We start from the raw sequence: 14424 nt of genomic DNA, 5'->3' as shown, positions 1-14424 counted from the left end.
CTCGAAGGCGGGTACTCCAGCATCTTTATAGGAGTAATGCTGCTGTGATGGAGTCAGTTTAGCTTGGTCTTTTGGTGTTGAGGCTGCCCTGGTGTGTTTGGTGGAACCTGTTGATGGTTTTGATAGGAGATGGGCTGCGTCCCAAACAAAGACTTTGTCGTGATGATATCAGTTAAAATTTTCATCGATGAAATTCAATAGCTGATGACTTATCACATTTCGCTAGATGTCTTAGAATTAAACATCCATGTTACAAACATTCATCACAATCGCATGTCCCATGCAAACACACACAAATTAAGGCTGGTCCACTCTACTGGCCCAAGCAACAAACTCACAACATTCGATTCCAGCCCACCGCCGTCTGCAACGACGAGAGGGCCGCACGACTAGAACATTGGCGGCGGCATGGAGCCGGCGTGTGCGGCGGCGGCGGCGTCGTGGGCGCTGCGCGCCTGGTGACAGAGCTGGCGGAGCCTGGTGGGCACGTACCAGATGGCGAGCCGCGGGTGCGCGGCGAAGACGGCGTCGATGTCGAAGCCGTGGCGCGCCGCGATGTCCACCAGCGGCGCGTAGCACGCCTGCCTCCAGGCGCCGACGTTCTCGCCGCGCGCCTTGTACGCCCGGCGCAGCGCGTCGGAGGCGTCCTCGTCCAGGCAGTGCAGCGCGTAGCAGTGCACGTAGTGCCGCATCTTGGGCTTGTTGATGTAGCTCGCCCCCACCTTGCTCGCGTACCTGAACACCTGGTTCGTCACCTGCACGCGCCCACAAGTACACCCAGTACACGAGTTAGCTCAGGCTCATCAGCTCGCCAGTTCGTCATGCGTCGCACAGTGCGCGCGCGGGCTCAGCCCGGTGCGGTCTGACTGGGCGCTGCGCCCGTCGCATCACCATGGAATCCGGCCAGGCCGGGCAGGCGAGGCAGCGGTGGCGCGCACACGCACAGTGGCAGGCGGAGCACTGGGGAGGTCACATGGCTCGGCGTACTTACGTGGCAGGGGAAGCCAGCCACCCGGCACCCGAGGGAGGGCCCCTCCCCCTGCCTCTGCCTCCATGTCATGCACGCCTACCTGATGCTAAGCTAGGGGCCGACAGGACAGCACAGGGCGGGCAGGCTTTCGGGGCCTATCGATAGCTGACACGTCCGGGCTCTTTTCCAGGTTTTCTACGACTGCTCGTAGGGCGTCGGCGTGCGTGTCTAGCACCGGAGAATGCTCCTAGTGCTTGATCGCTTCATTTCCTCTCCAAGTATCTACGGCTTGTGGTCTATATATTCTACCTTTTCTTATGTATTCTAGTATCTACTAGTAGAGCACTAGCAAGATTATGTGACAGCAGCATCTCCAGACTCCAGAACTACCAAACGAAGCCCAAATTTATGTAAGGGAAGTAGGGAATATCCAGTACATTCAGCCATGTTGAGTTCGAGTCCACAAGTTCACAAAATTCGACTAAGAACTACTCCTGTTAGTTCAAGGCCTTTTTAGCTCAAACTATTCCACTATTCGTCGTGCTTGGTTTGTCGCCATAAGTTAGCAATAGAAGACAGTTTTTATGGCTTCACACAAACATCGACGAATCAAATATTATCATCAAACCAAGCATACTTATACATATGCAATTTTGCACTGAAGGTACAAATCAGTATTTAATTGAATATAACCTCTTGGGAAATTCATCTCATTCGTTATTTCCTAATTTTTCAACGGTGTTTCCAAAAAAAGAAATATCTACGTTGCAACCGAACGCCCGTTGGGAGTATACTCCGTCCGTTTCTAAATATAAGCCTTTTTAGAGATTTCAATATGAACTAAATACGATGTGTATAGACGTATTTAAAGTATAGATTCACTCATTTTGCTTCGAGTCTAGTCCATATTGGAATCTCTGAAAAAGCTCATATTTAGGAACGGAGGGAGTATCATACCGAGTTCTTACTACTACTCCAGCTAAGGACTACGTTAGCAAACCCTAATACACACTGCTTAGAAAAAACAGGTCACGTTTAAACTACACCTCAATTCACATGTAATGCACCTGATTATGAGGCCATGCATGCAGCAACATGTACCCATGATTACTTCCAGAATTTTATACACTGTTGCCGTTGTAAAACTAACTTAATCAAAGCACACACTTCCCTCGTATTGATCTCTAATTAGTCTTTTGTATTTTGTATTTTCGGAAAAAAAATCTTGTGTACTTTTTATTTCGCAAATAAATAAATTCTTTTGTACTTTTTGGCAGTGACTGCCACCTCAGAAGCCAATGGTACATGAAGGTGAGTGCAAATTTTCTAAACTAACATGAGATCTTTGGTTCTATCAGAAATTTATGAGATGGCAGCGTATACAAATGAACAGAACTGTCAGTAATCAATACTAGCTTGAGTAGTCACGGTGAGTTCAGTAGCTGACATGCAGCTGTATTCAGTTTCAGATTCAGAGCAGCCAACGTAGAGTAGGTAGAGAGAGTTACTAGCAATGGCGAATTATGTACCTTGGTTGGAGACTTCTGGCCATGCAGCTTGGCCATGGACTGCACCTGGAGCAGGAAGAGGCGGCACTGCTCGTAGAGATGGAACAGGTAGTCCAGCCCGTTCTTCTTCGCCCTCGCCACCTCGCCGGGCTCCGTCACCACGAACGGGTGCTCCCGCTGCCGCTCCCCGCCGACGCCTCCGGCTGACGACTCCGTCGACTCCGACCGGCCGCCCCCGCCGTCCTCGTGCTCGTCCCCCTGCATGTCCAGTCGCAGCTCCTTCACCTTGTTCCTCCTCGCCTTCTTGGCCTTCCTCGCTGCGGACCCATTCTTCTGCTTCTTGCCAGACGCCATCATCCTCATGGCGTCGTCTTCGCCGATGCCGCCGCTAGCCGCCCCATCGCGCTCGTTCGACAACACTGTTAGATCGTATACACGCACAACGATTACTTAACGGCTTCACATGCACAAACACAACAACATAATCGGATGCATCGTGCATTTATAATCACCTTCCTGTGAGGCGCCGTCGATGGTGCTGCCGGACTGGTATCCGTGGTGGCGGCAGCCTGGTGACATGAGGCGGCCACGTTCGGCGCGCAGCGCGGCGCGAAGGCCGAACCGCTCGCCGATGAGCAGGTCCCAGCGGAACAACCCCGCGAGCGCGGCCGTCATGTCGTCGAGCTCGCTCTCGGTCATGACCAGGAGCGTGCTAGCCGTGAACCCGAGCTCCGAGATCCGCGCCACCGTGGACGCGCGCACGCCATACCCGACCACGAGGTCCTCCAGCTCCCTCGGCGCGTTCGCCGGAGGCAGCGCAGGAGGAAGCGGAGGCGGGGGAGGAGGAGGAGGCACGGCTGCCGGAGCCGGTGGGCCGAGGTCCCACCTAAACGGGTGCGCGGCCAAGAAGGCGTCGTTGGGATCCATGCACGACACGAGACGAGAGTCTTCTTCTCTCGCTTTTGGCGCTTATGCTAGCTCCTTCTTCCTGGTGTTCTGCCTTTGCCGTGGCCGTGCATCGCAATGGCATCGGGGCTCGCCATATAAAGCCGTGACTGTAGTGTTGCTGCATGCATGCATGCATGCAAGGAAGCGGTTGACTTGACAAAACCTACTGTTGCTTCGGATGGACATCTATCTATCTGCTCGGCATTTATTCATGCATGCTCTGTCGTTTGGCCAAAGCTTGAAGCGAGCGAGCTATGGCTATGGCTTGGCTGGCTCCGTGAAAACGACTAGTCCTGTAGAAAGCTGCGTCGCCACCGGGGCCGCGATTTGACACTGTAGATTCTAGCGCCTATTACGTGCTGGCTGGCACATAAAAAGAAGACACGCTAAACCTAATAATACACCAGCAGTGCACTGTGTAGTCCTATCACGGCGTGCGTGCGTGCGTGCATGCATCAGTACTGTGCACGTCGCAAAGTTCTTCCAAAAGATCTCCGTCTTTTGCTGGGTGCTTTTCTCCTTCATGCGCCCCGACTGTTTTCTTCGAGATGCTTTGCTAAGAGTAAGCTTGTAGAATAGGTTTATTCGGGCATTATCCTTTTTAATGGTGCAAACAAGGTGCAAGTTATAAGGATCCGGCTTGCCTGCTCCCTTCCCATGCTTCCATCCGTGCTCCCACCTCATCCTATGGCTGTCTTTTTTTCTTTTTCCTTTCTAATATAATCATCTCCACCCCTGATTTTAAGGAGGTGGGGCCGGGCCTTATTTTGGTCCAATCAAATCAAGCCACGTATGCGGGAGCACGGATGGGCGCATGTGAGGGGAGCAGACAAGTCTCGTCGAAGTTATAAACCTAAAAATAGGGACCGGCTATGAGTCAGTCGACTGAATTCTGAGTTTGGATTTGTCAAATTCTGGTCTGCCCTTGATTTATGATCACACGGCCAAACAAAACTGAAGAATAATCAAAATCGACTTGCCACAGTTCTGAGTCTGTTGAATCTTATAGAACATCCCAACTCGGCTAGGTTGGCACTAAAGGCAGAAGCCCACCAAAACACAACTTGGGCTATGCAGAAAACTCACCTGTTCCCGATAAGAACATTTGTCCCTAAAATGATTAGATTTTAAACATGATGGTTATCTCAACCTTATTTTGCTCAACTCGTTGCTAATGTTTGGAATATTGTCTCTCATGCCTCTTCTGCTATTGAGAATTGGCGATGTAAAACTACATTGCGAAAAGATTAAAGGATGGAGTATTGATATTGAAGCTGATATGGAAAGAAAGAAATAGGCCCTCCTTATGGAGTTTGATTTATTTGATTTGATTTTCCGAGAAAAGCACTCTTTCCGATGCTGACTCTGACATGAAGAGGGTGATTAAAAATGGACTAGATGACATGTGGAAAAAATAGACTTCTTTATGGCAAAGGTCCAGAGATAGAGAAATTCTTGAGGCAGATCGTAATAATGCCTATTTCCACTCTCTGGCTAACCATAGACACCGCAAGAATCATTTAATACTCTGATTGGTGATGATGGTCCTGTGACCTCTACCTTTGATATGCTTATTTGCTAATTCTTTCTACAAAGATCTTTTCCCTTTTGAACCTAAAACCAATATCCACCCGAGCCTTGATTTTTGACTAGATTCTGAATTAGTCACTGAAGAGGAAAATGCCTTTTTTGAAAGAAAAAAAACTTTTCTGAGGTAGAAATCAAGGCAACCATCATGGGTTCTTATGCAATTGGTGCTCCTGGCCATGATGGTCTTTCCTTTATTTTTTACCAAACTTTTTGGGAGGTAATAAAGAGTGACTATATGTTGCTTGTCAAGGATTTTCAAGTAGGGGTGTTGGTTGTCTAGGGCTTAAACTTTGATATCATTACCCTTATTCCTAAAGAACCTAATGCCAAAACATGATTTCTTTTGTCCAATTAGTTTAAGTAATTGTTCTATTAAGATCTTTACTAAAACTATGACTACTAGAGCTTCTCTTTGTGATAGACCCACCTCTCCTAAACAACACTAGTGTAGAGTTGTCATATGCAGACGGTTTAAACACCCTTTTGCCGACATAGTTTCAAACCATTGCCTTGCAAAGGTGGGCGATAGGGTCAGGGAGGTCCGTCCCACACGACCCATATTAATTGTCTGATGTGGACCAGATCATGACCAAGGCATCCAAGAGTGAGGTTAATGCTAGCACAAATGCTGAACCATTAGAGCATCCAAAGGAAGACAAGGGCAAAACCATTATCTTAGTTGGGAAGCTTCCGGTGCCTATTTTGGGAGAAATGACACATCAGATTTCCAGCTGCAACTTCCCACCTAAACCTAATTAATCCTGGAAGTCTCTAGCTCTTTATAGAGGCTGGAAAAGATGGTCTTAGAAGTCAGCTTTCATTCAAAAAAAAAACGGTGCATCATTTGAGGTCTTGAGTCAAAAGTTGTGCAAGTTTCCATGCAAGCTGTCCAGGAATTTATTACAGCGTGAGGCTCAACAAGTTTGCTCCTGCTACAGCTTGGGGCTCACGAATTTACCCTTCTTTTTGAGTTGTTTTCACACCTAACTAGTGGGTGCTTCTAGTATAAATACTCCCCAGCTGTTCCATTTGAGGGAGGGCATGAGATTTCTGAGTTTATGTTTGTAGACAACCGGTGAGGTTGTGTTGTGCTGTGAGCACTAGTATCGTTGAGTGTTAGCTCGTGTGTGTGGATTGGAGGGCCTGTCCTCAATTCATATAGGATCCTTGTGGTTCCCTCTTGTGATTCTTCATAGGTTCACAAGCTTCATGGTTTGGGTTGCATCCTTATAAACCCAGCTAGTTATCCGCTGCAATTTATCTGAGAGTGTTGCCTCTTGTTCTTGCCACTTGAGAGAAACAAAGTTTGTTGAAACAAGTATCGAGTGAGTTTGTTGCTGCTCCTTGTGAGTTCTTTGGCACCGTGAAAAATCGTTTTCGAGGCGTCCCATATCATCTTGGTACCAGAGCTTTAGGTTGTTCGCGGTGCTATTTTCTCTCTTGCTGATTTTGTTCTTGAGAAGCTTCCATGGGTTCGAGGAGATCCAGCAGTGTTGATGGTGTGCATGGAGGTAGGCGCCTCGTGGAGAGGAGCTGCCACTTCCTGTGTATGATCCAAGCTTGCAGCCCGCCTATGTGTTGCATTGGAGGATACACGAGAGTATGTGTTGAACAAGGTGGAGAGGCACATATCGGCCGTGGAGACCAACCTTGGCCGAAGAATCGGCTCCCTCACCGAGGAACTCCGTCGAGATAGGCTTGCTGCATGGGGTCGACATCGACAAATCCCCGAACAGCAGGGCCAACGCCACCTTGAGGAGGAGCATGGAGAGCACAACCACGTCTACTCGGGTGATGATCATAGCTACTACGCTGCACCAGCTTGGCGTGCTCGCTACGACCAACGAGGTGCTACTTGGGTGCCACCATCACCACCACGAGATGGGCTTGCGGCACGGGGTCGACATCGACAAGTCCCCTTACAGCAGGACCACCATGGAGAGCATTGGAGTGACCACTCCGATGATGTTCGAAACTACTACAAGCCTCGACCACGACGTGTTCATCATGATCGTCGCGGAGAAGGCCAAGAAGGCTTTGCCATGGGAGGAAGAGGTCATGGGCGTGCTCATCGTGACCATGAATATGATGGGATTGGTAAATTCAAACTTACCATACCATCGTTCAATGGGAAAACCGAGCCCGATGATTATTTGGAGTGGGAGATGCGTGTGGATCAGATTTTTGACAGCCACCACTATACGGAGGAGAAGAAGGTACGATATGCATCCATTGAGTTCACTGGATATGCTTTCATTTGGTGGAACCAATTGTGTCGTGCTCGAGGTCGTCCGGAGACATGGGTGCAAATGAAAAATCTATCGCGGAGACAGTTTGTTCCTGAACATTTCACAAGAACCTTGTACAATCGACTCCAACGGTTGTGCCAAGGTAATTCTAGTGTCGATGAGTACTATAAAGAGATGGAGATTTTGATGATTAGGACAACGGTGAATGAGCCAGAGGAGGCCACAATGTCAAGATTCGTTCATGGACTGAATGAAGATGTGCAAGAAAGGATAGAGATGGTTACATATCAAGATTTGCAAGAACTTGTGCGTCAAGCTATTTGTGTAGAGCAGCATCTGAAGCGTCGCCAAAATCGCAGCCAAACCTATACATCAAGCACTTGGAGAGGTTCAGCTCAGCGAGAAGTAGACCGAAGTTTCACTGCAGATTTTCGCTCACACAACAAGATGAATACAAAGGAAGCTAATGCATGAAAGGTTGAATCTTCTAATACTCCTGCCACTCGCATTAGTAATATTCAGTGCCATACATGCAAGGGTAGAGGTCACTTCAATAAGGATTGTCCTAATCTAAAGACGGTTTTACTCACAAATGATGGATATGTCACCGATGACTCAAGTGACAAATCTGAATCTGAGAAGAAAGATGTAAATTTTTGTACTTTTGAGACCAGAGCACCTCCGAGTTCAGATGGAGGAGATGGTGTTAATCTCATGGTGCGCAAAATGGCTCATGATGATGCTCCTATTGTTGAGAAGGGCCAGCGACAAAATGTGTTCCAATCCATTTGCAAGATCAAGGACAAAACCTGCAAGGTGGTCATCGATGTAGGCAGCTACAACAACATCATTAGTAGTGATCTTGTGCATGCTTTTGGGATATCAACATGGAGGCAGCCCCAACCATATTATGTGAAGTGGCTGAATGGTGTTGGTAAGCTGAAGATTACGCATCGTGCTAGGGTGCAATTTTCAGTTGGAAGTTATGTGGACAAAGTGGTATGTGATGTGGTGCCAATGCAAGCTTGTCATCTTCTTTTGGGAAGACCGTGGCAGTTTGATCATGATGCTACTCACCATGGGAGGTCTAACAAGTATTCTTTCATTCATCAAGGAGTGAACCATATCTTGGAACCTATGGTGGATCAAGTACTCAAGGTTGAGCAATTCCCACAAGTGAAGAAGCCCAAAAAGAATACCTCAAAACCGAGGACGGTTTTGTCTGAAGGGAGGATGATGTGGACCAGATCATGACCAAGGCATCCAAGAGTTAGGTTAATGCTAGCATAAATGTTGAACCATTAGAGCATCCAAAGGAAGACAAGGGCAAAACCATTATCTTAGTTGGGAAGCTTCCGGTGCCTATTTTGGGAGAAATGACACATCAGATTTCCAGCTGCAACTTCCCACCTAAACCTAATTAATTCTAGAAGTCTCTAGCACTTTATAGAGGCTGGAAAAGATGGTCTTGGAAGTCAGCTTTCATTCAAAAAAAATGGTGCATCATTTGAGGTCTTGAGTCAAAAGTTGTGCAAGTTTCCATGCAAGCTGTCCAGGAATTTATTACAGCATGAGGCTCAACAAGTTTGCTCCTGCTACAGCTTGGGGCTCACGAATTTACCCTTCTTTTTGAGTTGTTTTCACACCTAACTAGTGGGTGCTTCTAGTATAAATACTCCCAAGCTGTTCCATTTGAGGGGGGGCATGAGATTTCTGAGTTTATGTTTGTAGACAGCCGGTGAGGTTGTGTTGTACTGTGAGCACTAGTATCGTTGAGTGTTAGCTCGTGTGTGTGGATTGGAGGTCCTATCCTCAATTCATATAGGATCCTTGTGGTTCCCTCTTGTGATTCTTCATAGGTTCACAAGCTTTATGGTTTGGGTTGCATCCTTGTAAACCCAGCTAGTTATCCGCTGCAATTTATCTGAGAGTGTTGCCTCTTGTTCTTGCCACTTGAGAGAAACAAAGTTTGTTGAAACAAGTATCGAGCGAGTTTGTTGCTGCTCCTTGTGAGTTCTTTGGCACCGTGAAAGATCGTTTCCGAGGCGTCCCGTATCATCTTGGTACCAGAGCTTTAGGTTGTTCACGGTGCTATTTTCTCTCTTGCTGATTTTGTTCTTGAGAAGCTTCCATGGGTTCGAGGAGATCCAGCAGTGTTGATGGTGTGCATGGAGGTAGGCGCCTCGTGGAGGTGGAGCTGCCACTTCCCGTGTATGATCCAGGCTTGCAGCCCGCCTATGTGTTGCATTGGAGGATACACGAGAGTATGTGTTGAACAAGGTGGAGAGGTGCATATCGGCCGTGGAGACCAACCTTGGCCGAAGAATCGGCCCCCTCACTGAGGAACTCCGTCGAGATAGGCTTGCTGCACGGGGTCGACATCGACAAATCCCCGAACAGCAGGGCCAACGCCACCTTGAGGAGGAGCATGGAGAGCACAACCACGTCTACTCGGGTGATGCTCATAGCTACTACGCTGCACCACCTTGACGTGCTCGCTACGACCAACGAGGTGCTACTTGGGTGCCACCATCACCACCATGAGATGGGCTTGCGGCACGGGGTCGACATCGACAAGTCCCCATACAACAGGACCACCATGGAGAGCATTGGAGTGACCACTCCGATGATGTTCGAAACTACTACGAGCCTCGACCACGTGTTCATCATGATCGTCACGGAGAAGGCCAAGAAGGCTTTGCCATGGGAGGAAGAGGTCATGGGCGTGCTCATCGTGACCATGAAGATGATGGGATTGGTAAATTCAAACTTACCATACCATCGTTCAATGGGAAAACCGAGCCCGATGATTATTTGGAGTGGGAGATGCATGTGGATCAGATTTTTGACAACCACCACTATACGAAGGAGAGGAAGGTACGATATGCATCCATTGAGTTTACTGGATATCCTTTGATTTGGTGGAACTAATTGTGTCATGTTCGAGGTCGTCCGGAGACATGGATGCAAATGAAAAATCTGTTGCGGAGACAGTTTGTTCCTGAACATTTCCAAGAACCTTGTAAAATTGACTCCAACGGTTGTGCCAAGGTAATTCTAGTGTCTATGAGTACTATAAAGAGATGGAGATTTTGATGATTAGGACAGCGGTGAATGAGCAAGAGGAGGCCACAATGTCAAGATTCTTTCATGGACTGAATGAAGATGTGCAAGAAAGGATAGAGATGGTTACATATCAAGATTTGCAAGAACTTGTGCATCAAGCTATTCATCTAGAGGAGCATCTGAAGCGTCGCCAAAATCGCAGCCAAACCTATACATCAAGCACTTGGAGAGGTTCAGCTCAGCGAGAAGTAGACCAAAGTGTCACTGCAGATTTTCGCTCACACAATAAGATGACTACAAAGGAAGCTAATGCATGAAAGGTTGAATCTTCTAATACTCCTGCCACTCGCATTAGTAATATTCAGTGCCATACATGCAAGGGTAGAGGTCACTTCAAGAAGGATTGTCCTAATCTGAAGAAGGTTTTACTCACAAATGATGGATATGTCACCGATGACTCAAGTGACAAATCTGAATCTGAGAAGAAAGATGCAAATTTTTGTACTCTTGAGACCAGAGCACCTCCGAGTTCAGATGGATGAGATGTTGTTAATCTCATGGTGCACAAAGTGGCTCATGATGATGCTCCTATTGTTGAGAAGGGCCAGTGACAAAATGTGTTCCAATCCATTTGCAAGATCAAGGACAAAAACTGCAAGGTGGTCATCGATGGAGGCAGCTACAACAACATCATTAGTAGTGATCTTGTGCATGCTCTTGGGATATCAACATGGAGGCAGCCCCAGCCATATTATGTGAAGTGGCTGAATGGTGTTGGTAAGCTGAAGATTACGCATCGTGCTAGGGTGCAATTTTCAGTTGGAAGTTATGTGGACAAAGTGGTATGTGATGTGGTGCCAATGCAAGCTTGTCATCTTCTTTTGGGAAGACCGTGGTAGTTTGATCATGATGCTACTCACCATGGGAGGTCTAACAAGTATTCTTTCATGCATCAAGGAGTGAACCATATCTTGGAACCTATGGTGGATCAAGTACTCAAGGTTGAGCAATTCCCACAAGTGAAGAAGCCCAAAAAGAATACCTCAAAACCGAGGACGGTTTTGTTTGAAGGGAGGATGATGTGGACCAGATCATGACCAAGGCATCCAAGATTGAGGTTAATGCTAGCATAAATGTTGAACCATTAGAGCATCCAAAGGAAGACAAGGACAAAACCATTATCTTAGTTGGGAAGCTTCCGGTGCCTATTTTGGGAGAAATGACACATCAGATTTTCAGCTACAACTTCCCACCTAAACCTAATTAATTCTAGAAGTCTCTAGCACTTTATAGAGGCTGGAAAAGATGGTCTTAGAAGTCAGCTTTCATTCAAAAAAAACGGTGCATCATTTGAGGTCTTGAGTCAAAAGTTGTGCAAGTTTCCATGCAAGCTGTCCAGGAATTTATTACAGGGTGAGGCTCAACAAGTTTGCTCCTGCTACAGCTTGGGGCTCACCAATTTACCCTTCTTTTTGAGTTGTTTTCACACCTAACTAGTGGGTGCTTCTAGTATAAATACTCCCAAGCTGTTCCATTTGAGGGGGGGGGGCATGAGATTTCTGAGTTTATGTTTGTAGACAACCGGTGAGGTTGTGTTGTGCTGTGAGCACTATATCGTTGTGTGTTAGCTCGTATGTGTGGATTGGAGGGCCTGTCCTCAATTCATATAGGATCCTTGTGGTTCCCTCTTGTGATTCTTCATAGGTTCACAAGCTTCATGGTTTGGGTTGCATCCTTGTAAACCCAGCTAGTTATCCGCTGCAATTTATCTGAGAGTGTTGCCTCTTGTTCTTGCCACTTGAGAGAAACAAAGTTTGTTGAAACAAGTATCGAGTGAGTTTGTTGCTGCTCCTTGTGAGTTCTTTGGCACCGTGAAAGATCGTTTCTGAGTCGTCCCGTATCATTGTCGGTCATAGCTCCACGGATCACGCACGCTAAGAGCGAAAGTGATTGTGTGCGATTGGGAGAGCTATCGCAAACAGGCAGGCCAAACAAGTCATGTAAGACTAAGTATAGGATGAACATGTGTCACTCATAATAAATGTAATGAGGAAACATGATTGAAAATACCAGAAAACATAACTAAAGAAAAATGACGCTCCCAGCAAAACACATATCATATGAAGAATAAAAATATAGCTCCAAATAAAATATACCGATATTTTGAAGATGAAAGAGGGGATGCCATCCGGGGAATCGCCAAGCTAAGATGCTTGAGTATTCCTTGAATATTTATTTGGGGTGCCTTGGTCAACCCCAAGCTTAGGTTGTTGCCGCTCTTTGTTCTTCTTATAGGGCTATCTTACCCAAAATTTGAAAATTTCATTCACACAAAACTTAACGAAACTTCATGAGACATGTTAGTATAATAAAAGTAAATTCCTCATACAAGATTCATAATTATTCCCAATTCATGTCTACTGTATTCTATCATTTCCATAATTTATATTCCCGGATATAATCCATTGAAACTCTAAAGCAAGCAAAGAAAGAAAACAAACATAATATGTCAAAACAGAATAGTACATAAAGATCTAATTTTGCGTCATACTTGTGTAACTCCAAAAATTCTGAAAATTAGAACACCATATAGAATTTGTACTTACGTACTTTGCACAATTTTCGGCAATTGATCATGTTCTAGTAAAAAAATGGAAATTCAGACATTGAACGCAAAATTCCTGTTTCTGCATCGAACCTAACAAACAAGCAATTTGCAACATCCCATAGGTTTAACTTGGCACAAAAATAAAATGAAAGATACAAACATAATTAATATAGTAGAAATAATCATCTGGACACACTGAAAACAAAACAAAATAAATGATAACTATTCGGTGCCTCCCAACAAGCGCTCTTGTTTAACACCCTCTACCTAGGCATGATTCAATCTATCAAGTATTACCACCTTCTATCTCCTCAATAAGGAAACTTGATTTCTTAGGAGGATTAGCAATCATTGTATTAATCATAACACTCGTCGACACAAAGTCCAAAAACTTTGTGTCAAAGATAGGTTTCCTTTTTAATCTTTATGAAGTTAGGGTGAACACTTATCATTTTTAGATATCCCTTTTCTTTACTAGAAGAAGCACCCTTATTATGTTTAGGAACTTTGGATACACAAGTAAGTTTCATATTTTAATTTTTAGAGACTTCCTTACTAGTTTTTATGGAAAAAAAGGTGAAGCAAGACATTAATAACTTCCTCCAACTTATCAATTCTAGCGGGACTTTGTCCTACTCTATCGGTAATTGGTTCCTTTTCTTTTACCAACTTTATACAATTTCCTACCATAGAGCCTAACTTAGTTACTCGATTATGCACACTTTATCCAAATTTTTAAATTGCTCAACTGTTAGCATTTTTCAATGATATCCAATCTTTGCATAAGGTGTTCCATTGTCACTACTGTTTCATTGATTTTATAGGTGGTAATCTCACTACATTTCCCATAGCATCAAAAGAATCGAAAGGGTGTCTACTCAAGCAATTTCCTCCAATAATAGTATCAAGCACAAACCTATACCAAGTAGTAACACCAACATAAAAATCACGGAGAAGAAAAGTGGTATATTGCTTATGGGTAGATCTATTTTGAGCATCGCAAATTCTGTACCAAGCATCTTTTAAAGTCTCTCTGTCCCTTTGTTTAAAACTAAGTACCTCCAACTCGAGCTTAGAAATGGCAAGTGAAGAACTAGCCATGATAGCAACACAAGCGGAAATAGTAACACAAGAGTTTATTTGGCAAACAAAAGAGAAATCAAGTAAAAAAAGAAAATGCAAGAAAATTAAAACAAGCAAAAGTAAAGTGTTTGTGTGAAGGCACCTGATTTGGTAGATAGTGACTCCCCAGCAATGACGCCAGAAATTCTTCTGCTACTCCCGCAGGATTTATTGGATTTCCCTGAAGTGGAAGGGTGATGTAGCATGGCAGTGGATAGTATTTCCCTTAGTTAAGAGGCAAGATTTATCGAACCAGTAGGATTCGCTATGCTAGCAAATTTAGCAGTACCAACACACAAACAAATAATTTGCTTGCACCCAATAAAGGCAAGGGGGTTGTCACTTCCTTTTTTCTTGCTAGTT

General features: G+C 45.4%; 1 protein-coding gene across 1 annotated transcript; it reads right to left on the bottom strand.

Annotated features, from left to right (window-relative positions):
• Positions 1 to 205: 205 nt before the first annotated feature.
• LOC780683 (probable transcription factor FL) lies at positions 206 to 3508 on the bottom strand. The gene is made up of 3 exons (XM_044469990.1): positions 2991 to 3508; positions 2500 to 2897; positions 206 to 755 (listed from the first exon to the last, which is right to left on the bottom strand). Exons 1-3 carry the CDS (start codon positions 3403 to 3405, stop codon positions 390 to 392), a joined length of 1179 nt encoding a protein of 392 aa, XP_044325925.1. The 5' UTR covers positions 3406 to 3508; the 3' UTR covers positions 206 to 389.
• Positions 3509 to 14424: the final 10916 nt, after the last annotated feature.

The sequence above is a fragment of the Triticum aestivum genome, chromosome 2B, assembly GCF_018294505.1.
Source record: "Triticum aestivum cultivar Chinese Spring chromosome 2B, IWGSC CS RefSeq v2.1, whole genome shotgun sequence".
In the NCBI taxonomy this organism is placed as follows: Eukaryota; Viridiplantae; Streptophyta; class Magnoliopsida; order Poales; family Poaceae; genus Triticum; species Triticum aestivum.
The sequence above is the reverse complement of the archived record's forward strand: the minus strand, read 5'-3'. Positions and strand labels throughout refer to the sequence as shown.

Bases quoted from the DNA above. Each gene is read 5' to 3' on its own strand.
- LOC780683 (XM_044469990.1), bottom strand. From the start codon at position 3,405: ATGGATCCCAACGACGCCTTCTTGGCCGCGCACCCGTTTAGGTGGGAC. The intron at 2,898-2,990 runs GTGATTATAAAT...ACGATCTAACAG, and splicing joins CGACGGCGCCTCACAGGAAG to TGTTGTCGAACGAGCGCGAT. The intron at 756-2,499 runs GTACATAATTCG...GGGCGCGTGCAG, and splicing joins GCCAGAAGTCTCCAACCAAG to GTGACGAACCAGGTGTTCAG.